This window comes from Abrus precatorius, unplaced genomic scaffold, assembly GCF_003935025.1.
Source record: "Abrus precatorius isolate BTA unplaced genomic scaffold, Abrus_2018 Scaffold8, whole genome shotgun sequence".
Lineage (NCBI taxonomy): Eukaryota > Viridiplantae > Streptophyta > Magnoliopsida > Fabales > Fabaceae > Abrus > Abrus precatorius.
In genome coordinates this window covers 22,704,266-22,726,604 of record NW_020874428.1, presented here as the reverse complement: position 1 = coordinate 22,726,604, position 22,339 = coordinate 22,704,266, and the positions used below count along the sequence as shown (strand labels likewise).

General features: G+C 30.1%; 2 protein-coding genes across 7 annotated transcripts; one reads left to right on the top strand and one right to left on the bottom strand.

Moving 5' to 3' along the window:
- Nucleotides 1–1,155: 1,155 nt before the first annotated feature.
- LOC113847962 (glucan endo-1,3-beta-glucosidase 2) lies at nt 1,156–3,952 on the bottom strand. Its single transcript, XM_027477297.1, has 4 exons — nt 3,849–3,952; nt 1,524–2,777; nt 1,411–1,438; nt 1,156–1,312 (listed from the first exon to the last, which is right to left on the bottom strand). The coding sequence occupies exons 1-4, from the start codon at nt 3,904–3,906 to the stop codon at nt 1,156–1,158; spliced, it is 1,497 nt and encodes a 498-aa protein (XP_027333098.1). The 5' UTR covers nt 3,907–3,952.
- Nucleotides 3,953–9,408: 5,456 nt separating this feature from the next.
- LOC113847328 lies at nt 9,409–19,338 on the top strand. Of its 6 annotated transcripts, XM_027476348.1 has the most exons (11): nt 9,409–9,596; nt 10,774–11,057; nt 14,155–14,188; nt 14,979–15,519; nt 15,604–15,658; nt 15,774–15,822; nt 15,900–16,025; nt 18,206–18,310; nt 18,397–18,488; nt 18,582–18,735; nt 18,898–19,297. In XM_027476348.1, the coding sequence occupies exons 1-11, from the start codon at nt 9,420–9,422 to the stop codon at nt 19,171–19,173; spliced, it is 1,893 nt and encodes a 630-aa protein (XP_027332149.1). In that variant the 5' UTR covers nt 9,409–9,419; the 3' UTR covers nt 19,174–19,297. The 6 variants fall into 6 exon arrangements, 5 of the variants coding, with proteins under 5 accessions (XP_027332149.1, XP_027332147.1, XP_027332148.1 ...); XR_003501771.1 differs by having other exon boundaries at nt 14,979–15,658; nt 18,587–18,735; nt 18,898–19,039; XM_027476346.1 differs by having other exon boundaries at nt 14,979–15,658; nt 18,898–19,338.
- The last annotated feature ends 3,001 nt before the right edge of the window (nt 19,339–22,339 follow it).

Here is a 22,339-nt window from a genome sequence, read left to right as displayed (position 1 = left end):
TCATCGGTGACTTTTTATTTTTTTAATATTTTTTAAAAAATTATGGGCCACGTTTGATACTATCACTTTTTCAATCTGCTATTCCTGAATTTCTATACTTGAACCAAAAATTTGTCATTGACAATTTTTAAATTTCATATTTTCATAATTTTTTAAATAATACCGTGTATATATATATATAAAAAAAAAATTTATGAAAGTCATATATAAAAAAAAATCCTCATGAAAAATGCTAAAATTTAATTTCTTGTATTTTATTTTAAAAAAATAATGTTTCTTAAAACAATCTAACATTTTTTAATTTGTTTATCAAAATTACAAAGGATGAAATTGAATAATTAGTTTAGCTGAATACTTATTTGATAAATTATTTTATACTAAGATTTATAACATAAATTTGATCATAAAATTTATTAAAATAAAATTAAAACTTACTTTTATGATAAAAAAAAAACTTAATAAATTAAAAAAATTATGAAAATTTTTAATCATTTTTATAAACTTTGTATTTTTTTTCCAATCGTCTCTATAAAATGTTAGTTTCATACATATTGGTATTTCTGGTAGGACCACTTTCAATTTAGGATATCTTTTAAGAGTGAGCTTGGTCATTTTCTTAGCGATGATAGTTATAATTGTCCTAACTTAACTCACCTCAATTAATGGATTCAATGAGTTAGATACACCTAGATTTATAAAATGGGGGAGGAAGAGTATGAAAACACAAACAAGTTCAATTCAGGGCAGAGATATCGCAAGAAATGAATGAAATTGCCGATTTCAAATTCACACGTTCCCTGTTGTTCATGTCACCATCGCTTACCGTTTTAGAAAATTTCACCCACGCACTGCATAGGAATACAACATATTATGCAGTAACGGTTAAAGATCACATTCGGGTACAGATTTATGTAACATAAAGATTATACCTAACCCAAATGTAAATAAAATGGTTGATAAAGACCGAATCAATTCTAGTTGAAAAGAATAATAATAATGATTCAGTTGCAGCCTCATTCAGTCCAAACCCTTAGCTGGTTTTTGTACAAAATTGAATGGACCACTATGAACAACACAATGCTACCTAAACCAATATGTAGCATTTTCATCTACCACAAAATTTGTTAATAACAACATGTTCTGACATATACCACTTCATAGCAAAACCACTCCCCATACTAGAAATCCTGTTATCATTAGAAGGCTTCTAAATCCCAAGTCACAGTTGCTAAGGTTGTAGGCTGAGGAATCTGCATTAGTAGAATTCATTGATGGAGCTGTGAAGTTACCTAAGGTGCCATTTTTGCCAAGACTGTACATATTCACAAACCAATCACTAGGGAGCAATAACAACAAAAGCAAATAAAGGATAATAATGAAAATAAATCAAACCAATATATCTCATCTTACCTTCCAGGAAATACACAAGAACCATGACCTGCAACCATTAAAAAAAATTTGTTAATTATACTACAAGTTATCAACAAACAGTACTAAAAAAGGCCATAGCAATAGTAATTTACTTGGATCAGAGGTGGAGATTGTAGCCACTCCATTGAAGTCACATGCATCGGGAGTCTTTCCCATCTTATGAAAGTAAGTGTCAAAAGCATAATTTGCGTGTGCAATCACATTATCAGGTTCATAACACGGTTGCCCTTGCAGCAATGGAGAGCATTCCACCTTGCCAGGTCCACATGCCCAATCTAGTGCAGCCTGCAGCATCTTCGGATCAGCACCATCCTTTGCAACGCAGAAAGTTTGATTGCTGGTGTCATTTGCCAAGACTGCTCCTGACCCTGTCAAGTGTAGAATGTAAATAGGAGTTCCATTTGCATCAAAGAGCCCCCAGTTCTTCTCTGACACAGGCCCAGGCTTCATATCTTCGTTGTAGAGCTCATAGATGTAAGTACTAACAGCAATTCCAGGATGTTTGGGAGTTCCGGTTTTGTTAAGCACGTGCTTAATCAAGTTGCTGTTATAAGTATTGGCATTGTCTACTGTTGCATCCGGCTCGTTAGAGCCACCTTTAGAGGGCCATCCTGACTCTGTCACCACTACAGGAATGTTTGTGTAATTTAGAAAAGCCATGGCAAAGTATGCAGCATCAACCATGGCATCAAAGACATTGGTATAATGGACAAGGGTATTGGAATCAACAGCTTCTTTGTTTGGAGGGAGAGGTTTGAAAAGTGCATAATCTAATGGAATCACTCCATTTGATACCATGTAATCATAGTAAGGGTATATGTTGAGCATTAGATAAGAGCCCGTGGATTGCAGGAAATCAAGCATTGGGACTAAAACTGGATCAAGTGAGCGGTTAAAGAAGGCCTGAGAAGGGGGAAATGAATCAAGGATGATGGAAGAGGAAAGTGGGGTTGAAACTTTAACTTGGCGATCAAGATTGGATGCCACAAGGGCTGAATGAATGTACTTAAGTGCGTTGACAAGTACTTTTGCTGCATTTGGGAGGGTAGTTAAAACCTCGGAACCAACACAGATGGCTGTGATATTGGTGGCTGGATAATGTGCTACCACGTTGCGGGAAACCCAGTTGGCAGCCGTGGAATTCGATTGACCAATTGCTAGGAGCTCTTCATTTGGGACAGTCACAACAACTTGAATGCCTGTCTTTGCAAGTGCAAGGAGCATAGCTTGGTCAGCATCATACAATCTAACATGCCGAATTTGCTGGGCTTTAAGTAGAGCTACTACTTGAGTAGGGTGTGGCATATCTGAGAGATCCGTTCCAATATTCACTCCAACAAATGGTTCTGCAAGGTGCAAACATTAAGATTCATCAGAAAGAAGATTTAAGTCCTCACTAGATTAACCAATCAAATAGGTTGCAACTTGGAAGCATATACAAAGCAGACTCTTTTGCACATTTTGTTAGATCAAAACAATCCCCGTTTCTGCGGAGAAATATAATTTAATGATTATGTTGTCAGTAAATATGCTTCTGTACCCAGGTGATGGAAAAAAAATCCTAGCTTTCTTCGAAGATTACCTGCAAAACTTTTAAACAATAGAATAGTTTCCTAAAAAAGAAATTTTATTTTTTTCAACAATAGTACCTCCTTCAATCTTCCCTACATAGTGATACACGCATCCAAGTTCCAAGTGTTAAGCAAAATGACAATATATGACTGAAAATAAGGACAAAAGAGCCATTCTACTCTGTATAATATATCTGAATCCTACAGGTGGACCGCATTCAAGGAGATCAAACAACAAAAGCCTAGCTATTGTTTCAAATATATGTTATTAATTATTAGCCAAAAGTTTAATCCCAGACAAAATAAAAATGTTTAGAAAATATACAAACTCTGCTAGGAAACAGACTAACAAAGCACTCGTTAACTCAACCGTAGCATGCTCATCAAACCTTGGTTCTAAACATTTAACACTAGTCATAAATCTCAAATAACACTCTCACCCACAACAAGGATATGCTAAAGCTAGAAAAAGGTGTGAAAAATGCAAGGCATGGAAGGGTGTACTTGGGCCTTGAAATGACAAAGCATAGTTAAGTTTACTCACGCCAAGAACACTCCAAAAATCTCCAGAAAACAGCAAGGAAGAATGGTGAGAACTGAACAAGAAAGTAATGGCTTGAGAAGAACCATGCAGTTAAAATGAAAACAAGTTTTACAGCCATTTCTCAACAATGCCAACCCCATGTGGAGAAAATACACAAAAAGTGCAATGAAAGATTCAGAATGCAAGCATAACTTCAAAAAGTGGAAAACACAGGATCTCTTGACAAAGAACCTAAAAGAAGAGAAAGCACAACAGCAAAGAAAGAAGAGTAGGGAGGGAGTTAAAACTGTCCACTCACTCACCTTCATCAGCTGCAACAACAGACACTGCAAAAAGCAGAAGAAGAAAATGCACAGCCATAGATTGAATCTGTATGAGAAATCTGGAGAAAAAACTCAATAATGAAAGAGAGAGAAAGAGGGAGGGACAAGGAGTGTGAAATGGGACTTAGCAAGAAATAAAACCAAGGGAAAATTGAAAAGAGGAAAGTGGGGTAAAGCTGTAGGAGAATATATGACTGTGTGTGTGTGAGGGGCTACAAGATCAAGACATAAATCACACGTGGAAAGGTTGTCAGACAAATCAAACGGCTAAGGAATCAACCATGTTAGATTCACTGTAACCAAGCTAGAGGCTTAAAGATGTAGCCCCAAGCCTAAAGAAACAAAACCCAGGAATTAGACAAACTTTTTCTCCTTTGATCCTTTTTTCATTTTTTTCTTATTCTTCTTTTCATTTTATAATATGAAAATATACTCATTTTAAAAGCATAAAACAAGTATGGTATCTTAAACATTTTTATTATTTTTAGTTAAAATTTTAACTTTCATTTATATAATAAAAATGGAATTAAATATTATATTAAAATTAAAATTTAATTAAAACACTAAAAAAATTAGTGTTTTAATTAAGACCACTTTGACTATTTTTTTAATTTTAAAATAAAAATATACTCTTAAGATTAAGAACAAAAATATTTGTATAAATTATTAAACTTAAAATATTTAAAATTTGATACATTATATAAAAAATTTAAAAATAAGCATAAGAGTAACTTAAAATTAAATTAAACATCTATATATGAAAAGTTATAAAATTCAATGAGAATACAACTTTCTTTTAAAGATATTTTATTAAAAAATAAGAACTTAATTTTATAAGAAGAGGGTGAATGAGTTAAAGATTGCAAAATGGTTTGATTATGATAATATTATTATTACTAGTAGATGTTATTTATCTGATTACAGCATGGGAGAGGGTGCATGCGGAAGAAGAAGAGATGCAGGTTTTGCTAGCCGTTACTTCTTTTTCAGTTGGAGTGTTTTGTTGTGTAGTAGTAATAGCGGTGTCTGACACAGTGTTTGCGCTGAGTTGTGTTTTTTAAAAGAGCAAAACAAACAAAGAATGGTGAATGGGTGCATTGCTAAACACAGCGAAAAGGCCATATTCTCTCTCACTAGGCACAAGCATTGAACAATGGAACATCATTCATCAACGGTCCAATCTACCCCTCCTTACGGGTTTTCGCACCTACCAATTGGTCCACTTCGTAAATGCCATTTGCCACCCTATTATTTATTGGATACGCTACAAGATTTTCACTTTTTGGTTTCTTCTTTTATCCATGCCATTTTTATCTATCTTGTTTCTTTAATATTCTCTTCACGATACCATGCATGGATTTATCCAAGGTTGGAAATGTGTAAAATAATGCTCAAATTCAAAAATGGATAAAGAGAAGAAGTAGAAAAGCTTTGTTTTAGTTTTGATTTAGAGAAAAAAAAATATCATTTGATGAGAATAGATGTTTTGTAATTAAAAAATAATACTAATTTCTAAACCAAATAGCCTCTAAGCATAGTCATATGACGCACAAGATTAAGAATTTGCTAATGAAATCAAAGCTATTGATTCACAGGGAATTCTAAGGAGACTCAAATCTCTCCTTAATATAAAGAATCATATTTGTCATTCAATTTTTAAAATCACTGCTTTCATAAACAACCATAAATTATAAAGAAAGATGCTTACTAAAACATCTAACGGGCTTATGTTCAAGTTATTGCAATACGATTCTAATCTATACATTAAAATAAGGTAAATGTTCAAAATTTTGGTTAAAAAATAAAAAGTGAAATATTTGTATAAAAAAAAGTAATTATTAAACCTTCCTTATAAATTTTTAATTCAATCAAATGTACGTTCTTAAAAAACACATTTAACTGCGTCAAAAATTTCTGAGATTTATTTTGAGAAATACTTTTTACTTATAATTTCTTATCATGTATTTTTAATACGTTAGTTTATTAAATACAATTGTTCTTTATTTAGTTTCATGCTTATTCAATTACTTTTTTCTTTATAATTGAGTTTGGTCATATTCATCAAATATTTTTAGAGTTATTTTAATCATCTTAATTAAGTTTGAATCGAGTTGAATTAAATGAGTCTTGTTAAGTCTTTTATTTTAATTATTTTGATTAGGTGTGTATTAATTTGTATTAAATATTTGTTTGTTTGCTTTAAAAGTTTAATTATACGTGTTAAATGTAGTGTGAACAAACTCCTCCTAAAGATAAAATGATAGAAAGAAAATACAAAAAATAACTCTTATTCATATTAAAACTTCCATACAACATTGGCATTTATATATCTAATAAAGTTTCACATCACATCTATTTTCTAAAATTAACTAAAATAATTAACATCAATAATTGTTTTAACAACAACGAATTTAAAAAAATCTTAATTTGAATTATCATACAATACTTCCTTTTAATTCAAATTCTTCAAAGAGATAATACACATTAAATTTCTTAATTCTTCAAATTTATCTTTTTTCAATGCTTAGTCATAGCTGCTTGCTCACTTGTATACTAATATTCATTTCAAGTTTTTCTTTATTAACTTGATCTCTTAGGAAGTGAAATTGGATTTTTATATGTTTGTTTACGCTATGGAATACAAGATTTGTAGTTAAGTCTTATGAGAAACTTGTTATCTACCGAAAATTCAATATGATTATGCATCTCACCATTAAATATTTTTTAATAAAGTCAAGCTAAATTACTTGGCATGCAGCAGAGGGACTAACGATATATTCAACCTTGACCAACTATATATTCAGCCTCACGTGACGATAACATAATCACGTTACTTTTGGAGTACCATGAGATTGATATTTCAAAAAACTTAAATAAGCACCTTGTGAGCTTTTCCTTACGTCTTCATTTTCACACTAATTTGAGTTAAAAAATTATAGCAACTCATTCATAATCTCGTATATTTTAGAAGGAAATGAAATATCATAATCCATTATCTCACTTAGGTATCTTAATATTCTTTTAGTTGCTAACAAGTGCTACTTCTTTAAATAATTAAGAATCTGACTAATGATTCTAAAAGAATAACACAAAATAGGTATGCAATTTTAGAGATATCTTAGAGCAATTTTTTTAAATAATTTTTTATTTTTAAAAATAAAATATAATAGAAGCTTAATTCTAAGCTTATAGATTCACCGAATAAAATTTTATTTAAAGAGAAAATGATAAAGAAGAGATACAAAAAATTATTTCTTATTCATATTAAAATTTTTATTTAACGTTAGCATTTATATATCTAATAAAGTTTCACGAAGGTTGATTTTCTAAAATCAACTAACATTAATAAATCTGTTTATAGAAATAAATTTAACAAACTTCCAATTTGAGTTATTATGCAACAAAATGACACTTCTTAAAATTTAATGAAAGAATAAATATTTATTTCTTTTAAAATTATGTTTGGAGGTTGTATTTGGAAGGGAAGAGGAGAGGAGGGAAAGGAAAGAATTAGGAAAAGTTATTCCTTATTTGGGAGTCACATAATTATAAAGAAAAGAGTTTAGAGTTTTTTTAAATTCTTCAAAATTCTCTTAACATTAATATTTTGAATTTTTTCAATTTCGAAGTTTGTTAGGAGTTTTCTCTTCCACACTCTTATACTCTTAGGATTCTATTTTTCTTTTAAACATTAGTTTTCAAGTAAATTTTTTTAAAATATTAATTTTTAAAGAAAAAAGAATATTTAATTTTTTATTTTTTTAAATAATAAAATATATAAAATACAATAATATCATCTATATAATTAAACCTTATATCATCATTTTCTCTCAATATTAAATATCTAAACAAGAGAGATGTTTAACCTCATTTTCTCTTTCTTTCCTTCTCATATTTCCTCTTTCAAACCCTTTAAACTTTTAAATAAAACTTAAGAGACTGTATTTTATAAAATTTTAGTTTAAATCACTTTAATTTGATAAAAAATACCTTATAACTTTTATAGTAATATCATAACTTATCAATAATTTTATTATTATTGTATCTTAATACATATTTTGCCTTCTCCACATTTTTTTTATAAGTAATATCAAATAAATTATAATACAATTTGAAATTATCTTGCTTATGAATTTCAATTTGAATCTTAACAATCTTATATATAATTTTAGTTTTAATATCTGAAAAACTCTTCCCTTTTTAAAACTTTTTATTTTTATTTTAAAATTGGTAAATAAAATAAAACGCTGAAAATATCTTAAATATTTTCACTATAGTTAAAATCTTTTCAAAACTTAATTATTTTTTTGTCACTAAATTCTTAAAAAAATTATTATCATTTAATTAAAATATTTAAAAAATGTTAAAATTTAGTCCTTATTATTAATTAAATTACGAAAATTCAGCTTGTGATACTTATTTTAAAAATTAATATTTATAAAAAAGTCTCTAAAAATATTTATATTATTTTAAAAATTAAAATTTAATGCAAAAATTCTATGTCTTCTTCAACCTACCTGCAAATCTCATGAATCTCAAGCTCCAATTCCTTCATCTTCTACGCAAACCCACAACAGCATGCATACTTCCTAAGTGATGACCACTAGGCTTATTTTCATTTTTCTCTAGCTAGATCTTATTTTTAGGTGAATGAAGATTCAAGATTGTCACAATCTTGTATTGGTAAAATAATGTTCATATAGCACTTAATATATATATATATATATTTTTCTTTCAAAGATGTTCAGTTGATTTGGTTGGTGCTTTAGCTTTTATAAATAGTAAGAGAAATTTCACTAAACATTTACATTTTCAGTGTGTTTTTTATTTTTTTGCTAATTTTCAGTGTATTTTTTCAATTTCATGGTTTGTATACAAATTTACTAATAATATCTAAATTTGTTAATAAAATTGGATATTACTTTTTACACGTTGAATATATTAATTAATATATGAGTATATATTGAGTCTTTTAATAATAATAAATATAAAAAAGGTTTAAAGATATTAAATCTAGGACAATGTTTGATATTTATATAATAATAAAATAAAAAATATATAAATTTAATATGTTTCTACGTAAAAAATATAATTGATAAACTTGAACTAAACTATGAAAAAACTATGATTAATAACATCAAGTAAGTACACTAAAATGATTTAAATTAAAATTTTAATATTATTAATTGAATAACTTTCAGTTTGCAGAAAAATTTATCATGCAATTTAATTTAGTTTTCATTTTTTCGAATGAATAAATTTTAGTTTGTTATGATTAAGAGTTAATATATTAAAATAACTTAGATTAATTTTTAATTTTACTAAAAATAATATTAAGTATGTGAAAAAAATTATTATACACACTAATCTAGCTCTAATGTTTTATTTTTTAATGGATAAATTTTTGCATTATGAGTAATGAATGTTACGATGTATTTTATTGCTAGGTCACACGTGTACACTGAATAGTTGAATGTCCTCTCTTCACTGACTGTGCAACAGAAATTTCATTTTGAAACCCTCCCTTCAACTCATTGAACCTTAAACGACATGAACCCAACAAACTGCGCCCTATCCTCTGTTGACTCTGAGCACATTCCCTTGTCTCAACGCCGAACTTTCTTATATTCCCGTTCTGCTGATTCTTACTCTCCAACTCTCCAAAACGACACTCGCATACCGCTGGATGTTGTCGTGAAAAAGGAAAACGAGGATTGCGATTCTCGGGTAAATTATTATTATTATTATTTTATACGACGGTGTGTTTCTTCTGATTTCAGTTTCATTGCGCAAATATGAATGCGAGCAATTAATTAGCTAAGGTCTCTATGAAAGCCTTACTTTGGTCTAAAAATCCTATTTATGATGATGATGGGTTGACTGGTTTATGTTTGCTGACCAAGTTTTCAGTTGCTTTTGTTTCGTTACAGAGATTTTGTATTGTGAAGATTTTTGTTTTTCTGCAACATGCTATGTGTAGAATGATTTGGTGCATTTGGTTGAGCATGATGTTAGAATTTAAGGCGAAAATTTGGAGTGATTTCTGTTGATAATTGTGACTCATCAAAACATGGGAAGATGCCCAAATTTTGTGGAGATACAAAATTTATGTGCTTCTATGGGGGATCTAGTCGAAGAAAACAGTGTTTCAGACTTTTGGTTTTTGTCTTTGTACTTGTTTTAGGGTTGAGTTAAATTTTCTTGCGCCTTCAACGCCTATGCGCGCTTGCACACGTGTGTTGAGCTAAGGATTTTTTTCCAATTGCTATTTTGAGATATCCTGACTTCCTGAGAAATTAGCTTTAGTGTGATCCCGCACATATGTTGTTTCTCATGTGTGTTTCTCTGGCCTGTTATGGAAAAAAATGTATAGGATGTCTCTTTCTTCTCTCGAGAGATTTTTTTCTTTTATCCAACCAAAGCTCTGCTTGCATATTCTTTCTGGTGCTTACTTAATGCTTTTATAACGGGCGTGCCCTCTCAATAATGTTCTGAAATATTAAGAATTATTTTATCAATAAATTCCCTTTATTTTTTTCTGAATATTTGATAACAAATATAAGCGGTACTCTTCTATTATATCATCAAACATAATGTGTGCATGAAATGCTACATTAATCTGACATTGTTTTGAAGTCAATTCAAGTTCCCCGATAGTTACGTAGAAAATAGTTTTCAAATAAACTAAAAGATAAATCACTTGATCATATACTTATTCTTGTTTATTTTTTCTAAAATTTGGCGTGCAAGGTCTACATAATTATTGTTCTAATGATTCGTTCAATAAATATTATTTTCTACAAAAAGTTACAGAGTGGTGCCCACCATTTAGAAGTGGCAGTTTGTCATTTGCATAGGTGGCAAATGGTAGAATATTCGAGCATGATTATGCCCTGATTTGCAGCAGGTAACATGTCCCACATTTCAAACTGATGCAAGTGGAGTAGAGAGAACTAGTGTTAATGTCAGCAGTTTAGCCCGATGTCCGACACTGTCTGTTTATGATGGTGTTGTCACTATAAAGGTTGAGGATTATGAGATTCTTTCAAATTCTGTTGATAAGGGTAGAAAAACATCTCTTCAACTAAATTTTCCTACCACAGAGGTGAAAAAGGAGATTCCTGAAGGTGTTGATGATGATCTAGATCATATTGTATTGAAAAAAAGATCAAGAATGCTGCTAGCTAGGTACTTCATGTTTTCCCTTTGGTTGAGCTATTAAACTTGTTTTTTGTCATTTTGTCCTCCCTAACTTTGTTTTTCATGTTGCTAAAACAACAACAAATGAGGGGCCAAAAAGTATTGGATAAATATTGAAATAACAAAACAAATGGATTTTTTGAAGTCTTTTGGAATTTACATTGTATTAAATTAGCAATTAGTTCTGAGGAGTATTGGAGTCTTAATATTCTAGGAAATGCTTTCTTCTTTTTTTTTGTTCTGAGGAGTATTGTGTAAATTTTTTGGTTATTTGTTGTAAATAACACAAAATGATAGAGAAATTAATGAAGATATTAATCACAAATACAAGTGGAGAAAAACATTAGGAGTTATTTGTGACTATAAATTACCTATCAAGCTGAAAGAAAAATTTTATTGTATGACAATATAACCAGCTATCCTTTATGGTAGTGAATCCTGGGTCTTAAAGGAACAACATAAAAAAAGAGTGGGAGTGACAATGCTAAGGTGGATGAAGAGACATACGAGAAAAGACATAATACAAAATGATAGTATACGAAAGAATATTAGAGTAACACTTGTAGTAAAAAAAATTGACTAAAAATTGGCTAAAGTGGTTTGGTCGTGTGGAAAGAAGAACTTTGGATGCGACAATAAGGAGAATTGATTGCATGACTTTTAATTCGGTAAAGAAGGGTTGAGGAAGACTTAAAAGAATATTAGACGAAGTTATTAAAGAATACCTTTTAATTAACCAGATTTTTGAAAATTTGGTTTTGACCAAGCTCAGTGGCGTCATGTAATCCATGTAGCCAACCTCACTTAATTAAATAAGGTTTGGTTGCTATTGTTGTTGTTTGTTGTTGTTGTACATATAATCATAATCCTAAGTATGCTGAGTGTAGTTTACTCAAGCAAATTATAGGAAATCTCTTAAGTTCTTACAATCTTTTCAAAATTTCAAGTTGGTGTCAGAGTGATTCTGCTTTTACTGAGTCTCTAGGTAGGTTCTGGTCTTGTTCCATTACCTTTCATATTGAGTCTTTTCATATATAGGATCAGAGTATTAGATAAACAGTTGGCTTTGAATCTTGTGGACTCCACTATCTTCAGTCTCCATAATCTAATCATATTTGCTATTTTAGAGTCCCCTAACTCTCTTCATTGTTGTTTAGGTCATCCAAGTGTACATAAATTAAAGAAAAAATGATTCTCCGTTCTTGTGATTTACAAATTTTTGAATGTGAGTTTGTCTGCTTGGAAAACATGTTCAAGCTACTTTCCTACAAAAGGACAATCGTTGTTCAAAATCTCTCTTTGATATTGTTCATATTGATGTCCTTGTGCCAACTTTATCCAACTTTACAATTATTTTGTTTTATTTTCATTGATGAATTATCAAGCTGTGCTTGGATATTTTTAATGAAAGATTGCTATTTACTTATTGGCAATTTTTGAATTTTTTGTTTTAAAATTCAAATTTCACTTTGAATGCATTATTTTGTATTTTTTGCTACACCAAAAATATCTCCTCACTGACAATAAGAGACTAATCCCTTTCAAGGTGCAAAGATTGCTGAATTGAGCTTTGCTTCTCCTAACAATGACTATTCCATAAAGAATGGATAGGAATCAAACCTTATTTAGAGTGTTCAGATGACCAAACTAATTGGCAACCGTGTCAGATTTTGTTGCTACATTTGTATCTTACATAGTGGCAATTCAAAAAATTATTTTTCCTACCCTTTTGACTCCTTGATGTTTTCACATGAGATGATTCATCAGTCAAGTTGTCCTCATTCCACACAATAAAATGGCATTGTAGAAAGAAAATGTTGTCGCCTAGTTGACAAGGTCTACTTCAAAATTTCAAACAGATTTGAAGTCCTTGTGGACAGCATGGAGGATAAAATCCATAAATATTATCAAATTTTTGCGACATCTTTCATATATCATCATTGATCAAAATAAGCTTGAGCTTATCAGCAATAAATAGTGCCTTGTCCACAAAGGAAAATATATCATGGTCTTTGCGGCTGATTTTGCAGCCCAAAATGAGGGCTTTTGTAGTGTTATTGTACTGCTATAGAGAAATGGGGACGAATTCCCCTTTTGCCTTAAAAAGGCACAATTTTGAGGATTTTTTAAGGGTAAAATGTCCTTTTCTTTCCCTTTCAAAATACTTGAAAAACCCTAACTCTACTTTTTCTCCACATTTTCTCTTCTCCCCTTGGTTGCTTGACACTCCTTCCCTCCTTGCTCTCAACTTTGTTTGGCTCTTCTAATGTGTTTGTTGGTGGTGCCACCCATCTCCTGTGACTTTTCCATCAACATCCATCTCCTTTCTTCTTTGTATTCTTCGGTTCAGCAGTGCTGCCTTTGTTTTGTTCTCTGTTGTTTCCTCTATGCAATAGTGAACAGCAATCTTTTTTATTTAATTGTATATTTTGCTTAAAACCTCTGGTTTTTGTTGATAATTATTCATATGCTTTGCATTATGGAGTTATGAGTATTATATATGTAATTATGTGCATATGTATAGGTTATATATTTATGTAAAAAGATTTAAAATAATGGTCATCCTGCTATGCACTATCATACTATAGCATTTTTGGAGTGGAGTGTTGTGTGCCGCTTTTTGGGATTGATAATTCTGGTTGCTGTATATCATTGGCATATCATGCACTCTGAATTGAAGGGACTGAAATGGCTTGTAACCAGATGACACCTGATATCTTTCTGGAAAAAATAAATGAAAAAAAATTGTTTTTTAACTTGTTTCTGTAAATTAGCTTACGTTTTTTACATGATATTTTCTGTTTTTTTATATGCAGATGCAATAACTTTGAATGACAATGTATATGTTTGGAAATTCAAGAGCCTAACCCTTCTATTTCCTTTTCAGTTTCTTGCATTATCATTTCAGTTCCTTTTAACATTTTTTTATAGGTAAACAACCTAGTTTATTTCAATGGAAATATGGCATATCATATTTTTGCCATTGTGAAGAAATAAAGTGAAAATTTCTTGTTTGAAGAAAGCTAAATAGAGTTTGCTTCTTTAAAGTGTTTAACATTGTTGACAAATATATTTGTTATTGCAGGAATCTTTCAGGATTGTCATATACAACCGGTGAGGTAATTTAGCATTATTTTTCTATTAGTTATATGGTACATTTAGTTGAATGATATATTGAAAAAAGTTAGCTTATCACTCATGTATGATGATTTAGCATTAGTCTTGATAATTATAAAGAAAGCATTACATTGTAGCGTTTCTGTCAACTGCTGAGATGCTGATAGGGATTTGAATGCCTCCTGACTCATAACATAAAACCTTTCAATGTTTCCTTCCCATCCTTGCCTTTTCTTAATGCGCTATCTTTTTTTTTTTTTGTTTTTTTTCTGCAAAACATGAATTCTTGGTATAAAAATTAATATGTTCATTTTAGGAACAATTAACCACATTAATGATATTTGAAGAATGGTCACTGGTTAATGAGTAGCCACTTTTTGACGTAATTTACTATTCAATAATCAGCACCCTGGTTCAATTCAATTAATGTCATAGGAAAGATGGGCACTGCTCAGGAATACAATAGATAGGGATGGATATTAAAGAAATTCCATGTTCTTATTTTGTAGAAATTAGAATTGGTTTGGGGAGTATAAGGAATAATCTGTGATCAAGTGATTCAAATCACACAATTTTTAGGGCTGTCAATAGTAATGACTTGTGTTCATATATTCTTTCTTTTCTAATTTAAATTGACGGGCCTGCACTTTTCTTCCGAGTAACCACCAATAGGTTGTTATTTATGTAGTGTTCTGATACTAACAGTCTCTTGTCGATTTCTCAGAAATGAAGTCAGTCTATTTTGTTATGGTTGGATCCCTCAATTGATGATGCAACTCATTTATGTTACAGGGGAATAATGGAAGCTTGTTGGAAAACATTATGGAACAAACTATTAAAAAAGAAGATGAAAAGATTGATTATGCTGATGGGAAAACAAGGGTGGCTAGAGATGAGTGCTATGACACCCTAGAAGGAGGTGATACTACACTATTTGAATTACCGCTTGGGGCTACATCTGGATCATCTCTTTCAACTGATTATGCCTCATCTAAATCAACAGCATCGGTAATTTCAGCTGTCCTTCAAGAAGATGACCATATATTAAAATCCAGAGGAATAATGATGCAATTTGATTCACATGTGGAACAAAATGTTATGCCTGTAAATAATGATGGCCCAAGTTGTTCAGCTTCTCCAACCTTTGTCAAAGTCAAGGATGAACCTTGGGGTTACAGTGAAAACCACAATGTTAACAAGGATGCTATGGGTAGCATTTCTCTCAAACTCCCAAATATTAAAAGTGAATGGGAAGTCCATAATGAATATCATGATGATCAAGTGGAACATATGAGCTTAATTGATCGACTAAATTTTCTCATGGCTGGAGAGGATTCTAGTTTAAATATTTCTACGAGTGACTCATCTTTGAAGAAGACTAAGCCTTCTTCCTTTCTATCGAGCTTTATTTTTTCAAATTCTGCAGAACCTTTAAGCATCAACTGTAGACGAAAAAGGAAAAAAACAGCCACGTACTATTTAATTCTGTTGTGTTAAATTATCCATTATAAATTTATAATGATTATGCCAACTTTACTTCCATAGTTCCATCATAACAATTATCTCAAATTTTAAATTGTTTTGCAGTGATTCAGTTCAAACAGCACTGGAGGAGGATGCTCCTGGGCTTCTGCAGGTACCATATTTTAGTTTGTGTACAGTCAGTGTGAAATTAGAATTTATATCAAGCTTCTTGGAAATGCCATTTGGCAGGTTTTGCTTGACAAAGGTGTATTGGTAGATGAAATTAAACTTTATGGAGAGAAAGAGGATAATGAAGCTTTGGATGAATCATTTTTTGAAGATAGCTTTTCAGAGCTTGAGGCTGTGATAACAAAGGTGAAGGACATACCATAATTATATTGTCTTCCACAATGGTTTGCCTTTTCATTTCATTTCAGGACCAAACTAATTCAAGACATTAGGTAGTTATAATGTCTTAATTGTTTACCTTCTCATATCATTTTGTGGTTACAGATTAATAGATTGTTGTCCTACATAGACATAGATACAAAACGGCTATAATGCAATGCATTAATTAATTAGTATAACAGTTTTCTAATGTGTATCTAAGAGCACACAATAAAAAGCTATATGTAATAAGTTCTTATTGAAAATCATAGAAATATCCCAAGATCGCATTAATAACATTAAATATTATAATTTTCAATAAAAAATTTACTATTTAATGATTTTTTATCATTTGCCTAAGAAAAGCCATTAGTATAATAGTAATGTAACACACAACAAGTCTTAAGTCAAAAGAGAATCAATGTTTTAAAAATAAGCATGAGTTATTGTAACTATTATAAATTATAAAATGTTAAAAGTTTATCTAATCATTGTGATACTCTCTTTTGTATTGGTAAACAAGTTGAAAAAAATATAATAAGAAAAACTGTAAAACACAGTTAGGAGGAGCATTTAAATTGTCCACAATGCATCCTATATTTGTTACATCTTAGACATGAGCCATGGCTACTATTTTGAAGTGCGAGTAGTTCCCTGGTTTCGTTAGTGTAAAGTAGGATTAAGAGTTGACAAAAATTGATAGTTATGCTCTTCTAAAAAAATTAACATGTTTGCTGAAGATATTTTCAGTTAAATCATTATTTTAAAAAAATGGAACACCATTTTTTTTATTTTATGGTACCTTAAATGTATTTCTATTTCATGAAAAGAGGAGGCACTGTTCTCAAAACAACTTTTCCACACACTAATTGCTGCATCAAATAGCAAACAACATGGAAATTATTTTCCAGCTAATCAGTTATTATGATGGAACTATTTCAAGGGACGATCTAGGGAGAATGCTAATCTTATAAGAGAAATGAAAGTGAACCTTGATTGCTTATTTGTCAATGAATGATTGAATGGTCAAGACTCAACTCCTCTAGGGAAAATGAGGGAAACTGGTTCATCTTTAGTTCTCTTGTGTTCTTAGAAGGAGACAACATCGACAACCAAACCTTATCTCCCTATCAAAGATGAAGTTGACTACATAAATCATATGATACTATTGTGTTTGATCAAAAATTAAATTCTCTTAAGATATTATTTATCAAAAATTTTTTAATAATTTTTTTCAAAGTTGTTTTGAATCTCCTTTTATTTTTTTATATCAGACTAAAAGTCATGTCATTTACTCTCTCTACTGGTGTTTCTAGTGGTTTTCCTTGCACATGTCCAAATTATCTTAATTGATTTTTTGTTATCTTTTTTGCAATAGGAGCTACAGAAATACTCATATTTAGTTGCTTCTTATCCTATAATTTTTATGTTACCATCTCTTTAAAGTCTAATATTTATTATCATATAGTATAATTGGTCCTATAATAACATAATAAAATTTTCTTTTCAGTTTGGTAGGTATTTCACGTTCACAATAATTTATGATGTCTTTAACCACCTAGTTTATATTTTATAAGTAACAATTTCATTATATTTTTCATCATTCTATAGGATCACACTTTAATACTTAAATTTGAAAACTTATAGTACTATGTCATCTCTAATTTTGACTTCTAACGCTGCAACGCATAACCATCTGTCTTGTTTCTTGTTAAAATAACAATAAATATATATAATTTTTATTTCTACCCAAGTGAAAAACCAAAGTTTGTCTCCTAAATTTAAATTTAGAGTTAAACTCTTAGAAGGAAAAGTAATGAAAATAAATTAGTATATTATAAATTAGTATATTAGATAATCCAAAGTCAATCACTACCTTTCTGGAAGGCCCAAGAGAAACAAGTCACTTGCACACTGACATTTTTGGATTTTATGATGTTACATGATCATGTCTTTTGATGAGCGGTTTTATACAGGATATATATACGGATAAAATGAGATGTCATATTTGACTAATACTACCTCCAAAAACTATTCTTTGATAAAAAAATGACAAAAGCAATATCCTGAGTATTTATATTATTACATTCAAATATTTCTCTTATGAGCCATTTAATGGTTTTGCCCAATTGCTTTAAATTATGTATTTTTCCTCCATCTGGAGTCAGATTTTCTCTCAACGGCACTCTTTTCTTAAATTCCCTATTACTCGGGCCTCAAAGGCTTCAAGAGCAAGCTATTGCCTAGCTTGTCTTATCTCACTTGTAGAGCAGGTAATTATTTTCTAACAAACAGTTTACATGTTGATTTCATGCTACAGTTATTCTTATTTTATTTATGTTCATTTTTTCTGCTACAGACACGATATTTGAAATTTCGAAAATGGCCAGTTGAGTGGGGTTGGTGCCGAGACCTACAATCATTTATTTTTGTTTTTGAGAGGCATAACAGGTGCTTGATTTGCATTGATGTTCATCTTTTTAAGTACTTGTTTTCTTATCATTATATACGTTGATGTTACCTATGTGTTGAATTTCAATGTAGGATAGTGCTGGAACGCCCCGAATATGGTTATGCAACCTACTTCTTTGAGCTCGTAAAGTCCTTACCTGTTGAATGGCAGATCAAGCGGTTGGTGATTGTTATGAAACTGACTTCCTGCAGCAGGATATCCCTTATTGAGAACAAAGAATTATTGGTATGACTTTCATGCATGTTTTGAACACTTGGATTACTTTATTGGCTGGATTTAGTGTCTTGCTACCCATTCATATAAAGTTTCTTGCTTTTATTACTGCTTTTTCCCCCCAACAGAAACTGAAATTTGATCCGCTCAATTCTTTTGTTATCTCTGGTATAGGTTGGGGAAGATTTGACTGAAGGTGAGGCAAAGGTGTTTATGGAATATGGCTGGACACCAAATACTGGCCTGGGAACCATGCTTAACTACCGTGACAGAGTTGTGCATGACAGGAAAAATGAGAAGGACAGTTTTGAGTGGCGATCTAAAATAGGGAAAATGCTGATGGATGGTTATAATGGCGGAACCATAGTGATGCCCAACATCCCAAAAAAAGTTGAAGAATACATGTGCGCTAGCCCTTACATTAGCTCTTGTAGTCCAATGTCCGATTAGAGGTTAGCTTGTGCAGTGTTTACTCAATGTATACTTTAGGAGCATTTGTAAGAGTCTTGTCATAAGTTATTTCGGGCTCATTTCATTAAGTTTCATGATTAAATTTATGGCGTAAGCCTTCATGTAAAAAGAAGTTATTATTAAGTGTATAATTAAGTAGTATTTCTAAAAACACTTGTATATTTTGTTTGTATCTATCTTTCCGACTGCGATCTAGCTATGATAGGGTGGTTCAACACGATAACTTTCAACATTTGTTACGAACTACAGTATGTTTTTTTACAGGAATATACGATGGGGCACCAAAGAGTGGCTTGGAACTATGCCTTACCACTGTAAAAAAATTTCGGAATTAACTTAATATTTGTTCTTTTAATTTTTCATATGATGTTAATACTAAAGACTGGTCGGTAGTATAAACCTTGGAAATCTTTTATCTCTTGCCTCCTTTCTATTGTGTCCATTAGTCTTGATTGTAAGTTGCAATCCTCTGGAATGAAATAAGTTTAAATGGATAACTAAGCATTGATCAAGGAAATTGAGTTAAGATTTTCTTTTGAATAAATAATTAATTGAAGAGAAAAATATTGATTGATATGAAAGTTTAGAAGTTAGTCTTCGCAAAAGAAAGAGTAGTGAAGACCAGAAATACTCCATTTTCAACAATGATGACTTAATAATATAGGGATTTATGATTAGCACATTTTAAAATGAAATGGAGTCATTATTTAAGTGGATAAGGAGTTATAATTTTATTAAATCTTATAGCACTTTTGGTTACAAATACAGTAAAATATAATTATTTCAACTGAAAAATTTGTATTTTCCCTTAATGTGCTTTGTTCTTGCAGTAAACAATAGCACGTTTAAAGTTGTATTTTTTTTTTTCCCGGTCACGCGAAATCTGTTGTATTTTAGTTTCATCTTTCGATACTGATGTAAACTGTAAAGAGAACAAGAGAGAACTCTCGACTTTTATCTCCATGAATAAGCTTTGGATAATTGAATTATAATTTTCTTAACAATTGAGCATTGATCACGGATTCTATAGCTTAATCGAAACAATGCATTTCAAAATAGATAACAAAAGCTTGTCATTGTATGAGCAGAGTAGATTAGCAACCAACAACCATATGCAAACACTGTTTCTAAAAAAAATGTTCTCATTTCTCCTCGATACTTTTATGTCATATTTTTCACAAAACTATGAACAATCGAACAGGTGATTTGTTTGTATAACTTGGCTATTTTCACGTTTAATAGTTGGTTTTTAAACCATTGCTATGAGAGAGTGGTTAATCGCTATTCACTGGTCATCATCTTCTTGCAGCCCAGGTAATTCAATGGCTCAAGCAAGTACCAGTTTTCATTTGGGTTTTTAAATCCCTACACAAACAAAATTATAGACCCCACTTCCCCTATCGGAACAAAAGTGAACTATAAGAAATTTGGACCTTTTACTATTTTCGTTACATTATTTTATTTCATTGATTTTTTGAGTTCAGGCCTGGCCCAAATGAAAGGCAAGTATTTTTTTTAACTCTCCAATAATAATAAACAAAAAAACTCTTAAAATATTGTTAATATTTTTATTTAAAAATAAAAAGGATTAATTAATATACGAATACTTTTAAGAGTAAATATTTTTCTATTAAAAATATGCTCATCATCTTATTATGATAAGTCTTTCTCACTTAATTAATAACTACTTTATTTACTTTCTTAGTGGATTTTTATTATTTTATTAGTCCTAATTCAATTACATATTTTTTTAATATTATAAACATTAGAATAAACAAAAACCACCTGCATATCTATTATCACAATTATTGATTAATTATTACATATGTAATACTAACAAAATATTGTCAATGTTGGATTAATTTTGTAATCTTAAAATAGCCTTCATATGGACTAGATCCATTTGAGTCCACTTAGTTTGATACTTTCAATTGCTTCAGTTTACTGTGCTATAAAAAGGATTGATTTTTATAAAGTAATTTGCCTGAATTTTAAACCATTTATGATTTATTGATCTTTATTGAGTATGATAAATAAATAAACTATTTAAATAATTTTTAAAAATTGTACATAATCATATCCAATGACTATGTAATGTAAAATTCAGGTTATTCCTGAAACACCTTATACATTTCTTTATATATAAAAAAATCTTATTTAAGTGTAAGGGAAATAATAATAAAGTGAGAAGAAAAGTTTTTTTATATCAATTTTTTTAAAAAGAGTGATTGTATTTTATACTTTTCTTTAATTAAAAATTATAAACATTATTTAGCTATACTCTTCTTAATTTTTTCATTTAATAACAATAGAAAAATATCAATAATCAATGGGTGGTGGTTGGTTGGTTGGTTGATTCAAATGACACACACACATACATATTTGATCGTCCTTTAATAATGCCTTGAGCTTGAATATTATGTATTGAAAAAAAAAATTTGCTGCAAAAATAAGTTTTATGATGATATAGATATTTCTGGTTTAAACAATAACTGTTTTAATAAAAAAAAAATACATATAATTTAGATAAAAAAAGAAAAAGAAAAGTATCAACAAAATAAAAAAAGGACAAGTATGTTTTAAAATATTTAATAACCCTTTTAAACATTGTAAAGAATCTTAATCACCATCGTTTGGTGTTGAATAAAATGATGTTTTCATTTTCTCTCTGTTTGTATCGTATCTTCCAGTCTTCCACTAATTACATAGTAATAATAGATTTCAAACCTTCTGCCAATCATTACTAGTCGATCTGTTAAATGCTTATACATCCAAATGTGGAGGTTTCTCGATCTGCCACTCTCCTATGAAAAGAAAATGGAAAAAAAAATATTTTTGTTAATTTTTAGAATTAGATTTAAGTATTCAAAATATTTTTAATATAATAAATATGTTTAAAATAAAGAATATTATTTTTAAATATTTAAATTCAATTTTGAAAACTTCAATTAATAAAATAAAGAAAAAACCTTATTCAGATGACGTTATGGGTGACATTATGTGTTGGGTGTAAGGGGTTTGGTAATTTTGACATCACTTTGACTTGCTGTATTCAACAATTACTATTACAACTACGCCAGTGGTTTTGATTTGAAAATGAAACAAACTATATATTAAAAGAAAGTAGCTGTTAAATCAATTTTTA